This window comes from Ranitomeya imitator, chromosome 3 (assembly GCF_032444005.1).
Source record: "Ranitomeya imitator isolate aRanImi1 chromosome 3, aRanImi1.pri, whole genome shotgun sequence".
Taxonomy (NCBI): Eukaryota; Metazoa; Chordata; class Amphibia; order Anura; family Dendrobatidae; genus Ranitomeya; species Ranitomeya imitator.
In genome coordinates this window covers 124115801-124126838 of record NC_091284.1, presented here as the reverse complement: position 1 = coordinate 124126838, position 11038 = coordinate 124115801, and the positions used below count along the sequence as shown (strand labels likewise).

Sequence of the window (11038 nt, the reverse complement as noted above, 5' to 3'; positions counted from 1 at the left end):
CTGGTGGGCTTACCTCACCTTCGATTTTGGGGGTGACAGGTTCCCTTTAATAATACTCAACTGCAACACTCTGCCTGGGAGACATCCAATTCCGAACAGTGAAGATAACTCTTCAGATTGGTGCACTACACTATGAAAAAATTTATTTTTTTAGTTTTGCCACTTTCTGATGGACTGGAGCTTTTGGAACTTCCGTAGCTACGGCTACACACTCCGGTTATTGACTGGTTATCCCACCAGATCGCCCAGTGGGGATCATCTTGTTTTCATAACTATTTCAAAATTCTGCCTCAACCACCTTCTCAGAAACTCTACTGTGCATCTGCTGCCTCTAAGGGGTCAGGAATGGCTCAGTATTTGCTCAGGATTTCATGCAGGTAAAATCTGCACCAAATCTGCATCTGAGGTCACTGGCAGGTCACCTGCATTTTTTATGCGTTTCTTACATGCATTTTTGATGCGTTTTTCCACATGCGTTTTTGATGCGCTTTTTTCATTACATGTGTTTTTTGTCACTTGAAATAAAGCTAATTGAAGGTTGGCTTCTGTGAAGGAAAAAAGTGATATCCTGTTTGAAGATATATTTGGATATGTTCCCACGGTCAGTAAATGCTGCGGGTTGGATGCTGCGTACATCAGCAGCATCCAACCCACAGCGCCCGCTGTTACAGCATAGTGGATGCCCACTATGTGTGCACCAATGCCCGTGGCTTACCCGCAGAGACTGACATGCGGCGTGTCTTTCCAGACCGCAGCATGTCAATTTATGTAATGGAGACGCTCCGTCTCTGCTGCGTAAATCACCCATACACTTTCAATAGATACGGTAAAACCGCATTATCTTCCTAGTCACATGTGTATTAAGTGCGGTAACGCAGCTTACTAGCTTACTTAGCATGTGTACTAATTTACATAACGGTGACTCTTGTGACACAGCCAGACGTATATGACACAGAAAGTAGAGGAAAGTACAGAGAGAGGTCCCCTACTTTTTAATAAATAAATAAGAATGAAAAAAAATATTGTGGGGTCCACCTCTATATGTTAACCAGCCAGAGTAAAGCAGACTACTGGGTCTGGTATTTCAGGCTGGTAAGGATCCAATATCCATGAACCTTACCAGCCTGATAATACCAGGCCGCAGTAGTCTGCTTACCTTGGATGGTTAGCAAAAATAGTGGAATCCCCCCAAAAAAAACAGCGTGGGGTCCCCCTATATTTGTTAACCAGCCAAGGAGAAAGCAGACAGCTGCGGCCTGGTATTTTCAGGCTTGTAAGGATCCAATATCCATGAACCTTACCAGCTTGATAATACCAGGCCGCAGAAGTCTGCTTACCTTGGATGGTTAGCGAAAATAGTGGTATCCCCTCCAAAAAAATGGCGTGGGGGTCCCCTTATTTTTGTTAACCAGACAAGGAAAAAGCAGTTGCTGCGCATGGTATTCTCAGGGTGGCGAGGCCCATTCATTTTGGCCCTCACCAGCCTAAAAATAGCATCCTGCAGCTGCCCCACAACTGGCAAATCCAAAGATGAGCCAATTGTGGCACTTTACCCGGCTCTTCCCACTTGCCCTGTAGCGGTGGCAAGTGGGGTAATATTTGTGGGGTTGATGTCACCTGTGTATTGTCAGGTGACATCAAGCCCACGGCTTAGTAATGGAGAGTGTCAATAAGACACCTATCCATTACTAATCCTATAGTTATATGGTTAATAAACACACAGCCAGAATAAAGTAATTCACACTAGACCTTGGAAATCAAGGTCCCAAAGTCTGGAGGAAGAGTGGAGAGGCTACAATCAAAGCTGCTTGAGGTCTAGTGTGACGTTTCCACAATCAGTGATGGTTTGGGGAGCCATGTCATCTGCTGGTGTAGGTACACTGTGTTTTATCAAGACCAAAGTAAGCGCAGCCATCTACCAGGAAATTTTAGACTACTTCATGCTTCCCTCTGCCGACAAGCTTTTTGGAGATGGAAATTTAATTCTCCAGCAGGACTTGGCACCTGTCCACACTGACAAAAGTACCAATACCTGGTTTAAAAACAATACTGTGCTTGATTGGCCGGCAAACTCGCCTGACCTTAACCCCATAGAAAATCAATGGGGTATTGTCAAGAGGAAGATGAGAGACACCAGCCCGAACAATGCAGACGAGTTGAAGGCTGCTATCAAAGCAACCTGGGCTTCCATAACACCTCAGCAGTGCCACAGGCTGATCGCCTCCATGCCATGCCGCATTGATGCAGTAATTGATGCCAAAGGAGATCCGACCAAGTATTGAGTGAATTTACTGAAAAGACATTTAAGTAGTCAAACATTTCGTATTTTAAAATCATTTTTCAAGCTGCTGTTATAAAGAATTCTAATTTACTGAGATAATGACTTTTGGGTTTTCATTGGCTATAAGCCATAATCATCACCATTACCAGAAATAAACACTTGAAATAGATCACTCTGTTTGTAATGACTCTATATATGAACTTCTTTTTTTGTACTGAAGAGCTGAAATAAATTAACTTTTGATGATATTCTAATTTAGTGAGATGCACCTGTAGTTACGAGTTGCAAAAACAGACTTGGTTTACAGAGAAATATTACATAATACTTACATAGATAGAGAGAGAGGGAATGAGCAAAGCTTATAGCTACTGTATATGGCAAAGACAAAACAGATGAGAGGAAGATCAATAGATAATAGACCCTGCATATCTAGAGTTTAGATACCGTAAATAGATATATGATAGACCAAAAATGAAGAGCAGAATGAATGAATGTGCTTTATTTGGAATCACATGTAACAAAAGCAGGAGTGTTCACAGGGGAGTCGCACTGGAGGACAGCCATTTCGCGCTGATGTGTGCTTCTATGGGTCCATAGTCCGTGAAAGGACATTTTTATGGGATGATGAGTGCCACTCTGCTCTTCATTTTTGCACTTGCATATTGCCTTAGCGTTTTCTACAAAGTGGCACCTGAGATCCCTGAGCCTGTGCAGAGTTGTGGTCCTGGAGCAGTGTGGCGGTGCTGGCCTCCTGTGTTCATTTGTGGCATTGATTCATTGAAGATATATGATAGAATTTAGATAGATCAGGGGTCGTATATTATTGCTTTTACTGAAAATGTTGGCGAGCACCAAAATTATTATAGTCTTGTGGCAAAGTTACATTTTTGCATGCATCTGGCAGTTTCTACTTTTTTTTATTTCTTAGACAAAATGAACGTGATTTAGCACCACAGATGGTTTTAGACATATCTGTTTTATTTTAGTGGCTTATAATTCGCCATTCATTTCCACAGCTCTTTACAGACATCGTCATCGTCATCATCACTGTCCTTGTTGGGGCTCATTTAACAATTGTGACTTTTTAAAAAAAAACTCAAACTCAATCAAATCTATAGCAAAAATGCTCTAAATAGATAGATTGATAGATGATAGATAGATAGATAGAGATAGATAGATAGAGATAGATAGATGGATAGATAGATAGATGGATATAGATAATAGATAGATAGATAGATAGATAGATATATAGATAGATAGATGATAGATAAATAGATAGATAGATAGATAGATATGGGATGGATGGATGGACAGATAGATAATAGGTCATAGATTGTAGCTGACTGTAATGGAGGCATAGATAGATAATCCCCCCCTCCCTTACAGATGATGTCGGGGCTGTATACATGTATACACTGATTTCCTGGCGGTGTTGGGCTGGGGGCAGCCCCCTTCCTGTGTGAGGAAGTCTAGTGCAGTCTGGCTCAGGGAGGACGTGGATTGGAAGTGATGGCCAGCCGCGGACAAGGCAGGTGTCAGACACCTTGTATTGTTATCTATTGGGATCAAAGGCAGTGCGTCCGCAGACACTTCCAAGGCTGGGGGCAGTGACGTGGAGCCTGGACCCCCGGGGTCTTCTCTAGCAGGGAGGGGACTGTCAGCTATAAAACAGCGCTGCAGGTACAGGGCGCATCTCACCATAGCGAGCACCATGGAGAAAGTCCTGCGGGCAGCCTTCTTCCCCAACCCCCAGCCAGCGCCGCTGAGGAGCTGCCCGGAGCCCGCGCCCACCGCAGGTATGTGTGAGGGGCTCTGCCGACTCCGCAGGTATGTGTGAGGGGCTCTGCCGACTCCGCAGGTATGTGTGAGGGTCCTCTGCCCGCTCCGCAGGTATGTGTGAGGGGCTCTGCCCGCTCCGCAGGTATGTGTGAGGGGCTCTGCCCGCTCCGCAGGTATGTGTGAGGGTCCTCTGCCCGCTCCGCAGGTATGTGTGAGGGTCCTCTGCCCGCTCCCCAGGTATGTGTGAGGGGCTCTGCCCGCTCCGCAGGTATGTGTGAGGGGCTCTGCCGCCTCCGCAGGTATGTGTGAGGGGCTCTGCCCGCTCCGCAGGTATGTGTGAGGGGCTCTGCCGACTCCGCAGGTATGTGTGAGGGGCTCTGCCGACTCCGCAGGTATGTGTGAGGGGCTCTGCCCGCTCCGCAGGTATGTGTGAGGGTCCTCTGCCCGCTCCCCAGGTATGTGTGAGGGGCTCTGCCCGCTCCGCAGGTATGTGTGAGGGGCTCTGCCCGCTCCGCAGGTATGTGTGAGGGGCTCTGCCCGCTCCGCAGGTATGTGTGAGGGGCTCTGCCCGCTCCGCAGGTATGTGTGAGGGGCTCTGCCCGCTCCGCAGGTATGTGTGAGGGGCTCTGCCGACTCCGCAGGTATGTGTGAGGGGCTCTGCCCGCTCCGCAGGTATGTGTGAGGGGCTCTGCCCGCTCCGCAGGTATGTGTGAGGGCCCTCTGCCCGCTCCGCAGGTATGTGTGAGGGTCCTCTGCCCGCTCCACAGGTATGTGTGAGGGGCTCTGCCCGCTCCGCAGGTATGTGTGAGGGTCCTCTGCCCGCTCCGCAGGTATGTGTGACGGTCCTCTGCCCGCTCCACAGGTATGTGTGAGGGGCTCTGCCCGCTCCGCAGGTATGTGTGAGGGGCTCTGCCCGCTCCGCAGGTATGTGTGAGGGGCTCTGCCGACTCCGCAGGTATGTGTGAGGGGCTCTGCCCGCTCCGCAGGTATGTGTGAGGGGCTCTGCCCGCTCCGCAGGTATGTGTGAGGGTCCTCTGCCCACTCCGCAGGTATGTGTGAGGGGCTCTGCCCGCTCCGCAGGTATGTGTGAGGGTCCTCTGCCCGCTCCGCAGGTATGTGTGAGGGTCCTCTGCCCGCTCCACAGGTATGTGTGAGGGGCCTCTGCCCGCTGCAGGTATGTGTGAGGGTCCTCTGCCCGCTCCACAGGTATGTGTGAGGGGCCTCTGCCCGCCGCAGGTATGTGTGAGGGGCCTCTGCCCGCCGCAGGTATGTGTGAGGGGCTCTGCCCGCTCCGCAGGTATGTGTGAGGGGCCTCTGCCCGCTCAGCAGGTATGTGTGAGGGTCCTCTGCCCACTCCGCAGGTATGTGTGAGGGGCTCTGCCCGCTCCGCAGGTATGTGTGAGGGTCCTCTGCCCGCTCCGCAGGTATGTGTGAGGGTCCTCTGCCCGCTCCACAGGTATGTGTGAGGGGCCTCTGCCCGCTGCAGGTATGTGTGAGGGTCCTCTGCCCGCTCCACAGGTATGTGTGAGGGGCCTCTGCCCGCCGCAGGTATGTGTGAGGGGCCTCTGCCCGCCGCAGGTATGTGTGAGGGGCTCTGCCCGCTCCGCAGGTATGTGTGAGGGGCCTCTGCCCGCTCAGCAGGGCACCATTCCTCCCCACTCGGAAACTTTGCTCTGGTTTCTTATTAGACCCATTATTCTCCTTTATGTCCCCTGTATCGATCATTGATAATTCCTCACATTATTCAGTTCCGTCATTTGTTTCTCATTGCAGCATTTAGCACAATATACATATGATACAGATAATAATGTCATGTGATACATAAATATTAGCATTGGATTAGTTACCATAGGCAGACATGTATGTAGCTGAGCAGGTAGAGGAGGTGTCAGGTTCTGCATGGAAAGATACAGGCCAACTGTATGTTCCACGTTTTTGCCCCTCATAATAATAATAATCTTTATTTTTATATAGCGCTAACATATTCCGCAGCGCTTTACAGTTTTGCACACATTATCACCACTGTCCCCGATGGGGCTCACAATCTAGAATCCCTATCAGTATGTCTTTGGAATGTGGGAGGAAACCGGAGTGCCTGGAGGAAACCCACGCAAACACGGAGAGAACATACAAACTCTTTGCAGATGTTGTCCTGGGTGGGATTAGAACCCAGGACCCCACACTTCAGCCGTCCAATTTTTTATTTATTTATTTTTGTTTAAAAAGAAAGTCTGTGCAATGATTTAGTAACATTGGCCTATTTCTCAATGGAATATTATTCCCATTATTAGAAACTGTAGGTATTAATTCCTGACATGGGAAATTCCTAAGTATTGTATAAAGGTGGTGAGTATAATCTAGCAGTAAAAACTACTATTTAGGGCTCATTCGGACATCTGTTTTTCATGCTCGTGTTCTTTTCGTGTTTTTTTGTGATATTGCACATGCCCATTATAGCCTATTTGCACTGTTCACGTGACTGTATTTTAATGGACCAAGCGCCCATAAAAAATACATGAAAATGTCTGTTTTTGATCTGTGTGATAGATCATACTCACCAATGCAAGGCAATGGATCCATAAAAAAATAGATAGTATTTAAATATCATCCGAGTGCTGTCCATTTTGAATGTTTAATATTTAGATTTTTTTTTTGTGTCAAGAAAAACGGCTGTCACACTGGTAATAATAATAATAATGGAAACAAACCAAAACTAATAAAAACTGGATCTAGCACAGTGCTGAAAAAAGTCTGTTCTTTTCTTGTATGCAAAAAAATGGAAGCCTAATTCAGAAATGAACTAACAATTTGTTGCAAGTTGTAATGTTTTAATAACTTAATGCAAGCTTTTGGTTTTCTCTTTTTAAAGAGATTGTCCACTACTTTAACATTGATGACCTATCCTTAGGATAGGTGATTAATGTCTGATGGGTGGGGGGCGACACCCGGCACCCCTGCAGAACAAGCAGTTCACAGTGCTAACTGCTGCTGGAAGTGCTCAGTTACAGAACTGCTCCACCTACTGATAGTGGCCGAGTACTGCACATCCGCCCCCTATAGATTTGAATAAGGAAGGGGGCGGATGTGCAGTACCCAGCCGTGGCCACTATCAGTAGGCGGAGCAGCACTGAGCACTTCCGGCAGCCGAATGTCGCACCCCCACCGATCAGACATTGATAACATATCCTTTTGATCGGCCATCAATGTTAAAGTAGTGGGCAACCTCATTAAAGTCTCTGTGCAATGAAATTTATGCAACTTTCTAATATATGGTACTTTGTGTTTTACTTCTTCCCTATCTCTGCTGTTTGGCAGTGGATGGGAACATCCATATTTACATCTGCAGGCTGAAAAACATCAGACCTAAAACTTCACACACAGCTGAGATATTGCAGTGTATGCAGCCATTCTAGATAATAAATTGCCAGATAAACAGCCTGAAATTAATTTTTATACATTTACCTATTGATACATTATTGCAAATTTTCTTAGAAAAGTTTAAACAAGTAGAAAACAAAAGCAAAATGGTTGTTTTACTTTTCAGAAACAGAAGTTGAACCAAAGGAATCATGCACCCCTGCGAACGGGGCACCCAGCCAGAGGAAGCGGAAGAGGACCTTGTACAGTAAATGGCAGCAGATGGAACTGGAGAGCGTCTTTGAAGTGATCCCTTATCCAGACATCAGTACAAGGGAGCATCTAGCCAAGACTATCAGGCTACCCGAGTCAAAAGTGCAAGTACGTGTGGTGATTTTAGTCAATGATACTGTATGTGAAGTTATTGTAGCTATAGTGATGGGAATTTGTATTAGGTTTTATGGCACAGAAGGATGCATTTCAGAAAAATATAAATGTGGAATCCTGTCCTACAATGTTGTAGCTTACAAAAGTCATGTTTACACAATGGTGGCGGTATGATACAAAATCAGGATCTAGAACAGGTTTATAGACATGCAAATCAGCTCTCCTCCAGAAAGTAAAACTCATTAACCAACCAGACTAGTATAAGGCCAGGATCACACATACGCGAGATATACGGTCGAGTCTCTCAGGTGAAAATCCAGTTCTGGCGCCAACACTCCAGAGCGGAGCGTGCAGCCGCACAGCAACACATGGAGCTGCACGCTCCGCTCCCAAGTGCCGGCGCCAGAGGAGGGATTTCACCTGGGAGACTCGGCCGTATCTCGCGTATGTGTGATCCCGGCCTAAGACAGGTACGTTCCTCCTAGAGGGGAGCTAATTTGCATACTTGTTTCCCATGGAACATTGCTCGTCTCTTCGATGAGAATCAATGCTCCCAGACCTTAGCAAGCAGTATATGGGCTCGATCCCACTTGTGTACAAAATCATCGCATAGCACTTGCACCAATATTCTTAAATGAGTCAGTGCTGATCTGCAAGTTTTTTTCAGCTCTATTCAGACTGAGGAAAAAATGCCAGCATGCTTTGATCGTCATTGGATGGAACTTGCCAAGTCTATAGGTGCACAAAAAAAAATCGGTCGGCACATGGACCATGCGTATACCGCCCAATTTTTACGCACATATCTCAAAGGAAACCCAAAATTTCATTAGCCAAGTACAGTAAATTCAGAAACAGAACCGTCAGAATACAAACAGAACCGTCAGAATAGAGAGATAAAATATATAGATAGAATACATAGATGTCCTATAGCTATTTAATGTCAGAATCCTCCTATATCTAATAAATTTGCACCCTTTAGTGCCTTTCATGTGACACTAAAGGGTGATTAGCCCTATTTAATAAATAATAAAAAAATCAACATGGGGTCCCCTCTATTTTTGACAACCAGCAAAGGTAAAGCAGACAGCAATAGGCTTATACTATCAGGCTGGGGAGGCCAATGGTTACTGGGCCCTTCCCAGTCTAAAAATTACCAGCCTGCAGACGGCCCAGTAGTGGAGCATCGGATGAGAAGCTAGGCCCTGGTGCAAGTGGCAATCGGAGTAGTGGAAGTTGGGGTTGACGACTGCTGTGATTTCTCAAAAATCACAGATGCCATCAACCCCTGGGGTTAGTAATGGAGAAGTGTCTATCAAACACCATCATTACTAACCCAGTCATCAAGAATAAAAACACACACAGAAAAAAATCACTTTATTTGAATAACACTCTCCCACACTATCCCTCGTTCACCAATTCATTAAACAAAAAAATCCCAGGCATGTCCGCAGTAATCCACTGAATCCAATGTAGTCCAGAAAAGGATACCTGAAAAACATAAAAAGACAGAACAACAAGATACAGTCTCTCGTTCATCAATTTATTACCCAAAATGTTCCTAAGAAGCTCAGATGTAGCCCACATTCACCGAATCTGGCTCTGGCGACTGTGAATTGCAGAAAAGTGACCGCTAGTTACAGGTGTCGAATATGACGACAACACTCATCATTGTTACTGGCTCTCACTGCAGTCAGCGAGACCCAACGGCACTGATGAGTGTTGTCATCACTACCCGGCGCCTGTGAATGGCAACAGCTTTACTGCTATTCACAGTCGCCGGAGCCAAATTCGGGAAATCTGGACTTCATCAAAGCTTCGTGGGAACATTTGGGGTAATAAATTGATGAACGAGGGACTGTATTTTGTTGCTCTGTCTTTTTATGTCTTTTCAGATATTTTTTTCTGGACTACATTGGATTCGGTGGATTATGGTAGACCTGCCTGGGATTTTTTTTTCTTTCAATAAATTGGTGAACGAGGGATAGTGTGGGGGAGTCTTTATTCAAATAAAGTAGTTTTTTTTCTGTGTGTTTTTATTTTTGTTTACTGGTTTAGTAATGGGGTGTCTGATAGACACCTCCATTACTAACTCCAGGGGTTTACTAACTCCAGGGGTTTACGGCAGTTGTGATTTATGACAAATTGTTGGCATCAACCCCAACTACCATTACTCTAATTGCCACTGCACCAGGGCAATCGGGAAGAGCAGGTCAAAGCGTAATGTGATGTGCCAAATCTGGGGCAGTTGCGGGCTGGTATTTTAAGTCTGGAAAGGGCCCAATAACCAGGGACTTTCCCAGCCTGTTAGTATAAGCCCACAGCTGTCTGCTTTATCTTTGCTGGTTATCAAAAAATAGAGAGGACTCCACGATGTTTTTTTAGTTATTTATTTAACACCCTTTAGTGCCACATGATAGGATGTCTATCTATTCTACTTATCTATTCTCTTTATTATCTATTATATATCTAATATCTTTCTATTAGCTACCTATATCTTTATATAAGATTGCATGTCGAACGGATGTCATGCGGATGCAAGGTGAGAAAAATCGCATTAAACTCGCATGACACCTGTCCTACTTTTCTGGACCAACATCACAGCAATTTTTTTTAAAGGAGATTTAAGCGAGGCCTAAAGGTAATTTTTAGTTTTTTTCCCACAGGTTTGGTTCCAAAACAGGAGAGCCAGAAAAAATAAGAGTGGCAAGTTTAACAAGTTTCTTTATAGAAGAGGATCTTCATTTCGAGCTCGTCATTTCTGCTGGAGTTCACCATTGCCCTCTCGGAGTTGTAGTCAAAGAGACACTCTAATTCCCATGCCCCAACCTTCAAACCAGTCTGTACCACATGGGCATCCTAGTCAACAAGCCTCGTCCATACAACAATGTGGATACCAATCATTTGTCCCACCATCAGAAGTCCATCAGATATCTCCTCCAGTTCCTGAGCAGTTCTCTGATGAGTCTTATGTGCACACTTACGGGGAGCAGGATCTGCAATGGCAGAACGTCACCTCCAGTTCTGATTATGGCTGTGATGCCATGTTGTGTGATACTCAAGGTGAACCATTCACCATTCCTTCACAAGGCTCATATTGGGAGATGTTCCCTCAGACAATGAATGAAAATGGGCAGCAGACATCCCTAGGGTATATATCTGATGTCATATACAATGCAGCCATAGTTACTAATGTAGGAGAGGTCTAGATTGGTTATTATATTCCTACGAAACCTC

At 45.7% G+C, this 11038-nt stretch overlaps 1 protein-coding gene across 1 annotated transcript; it reads left to right on the top strand.

The window, feature by feature from the left end:
- The first annotated feature begins 1971 nt into the window (after nucleotides 1-1971).
- SEBOX (SEBOX homeobox) lies at nucleotides 1972-11038 on the top strand. Its single transcript, XM_069759743.1, is given in 5 exon segments — nucleotides 1972-2028; nucleotides 3298-3357; nucleotides 3879-4077; nucleotides 7605-7798; nucleotides 10468-11038. Coding segments are annotated over 5 exon segments (1053 nt in total). The 3' UTR covers nucleotides 11011-11038.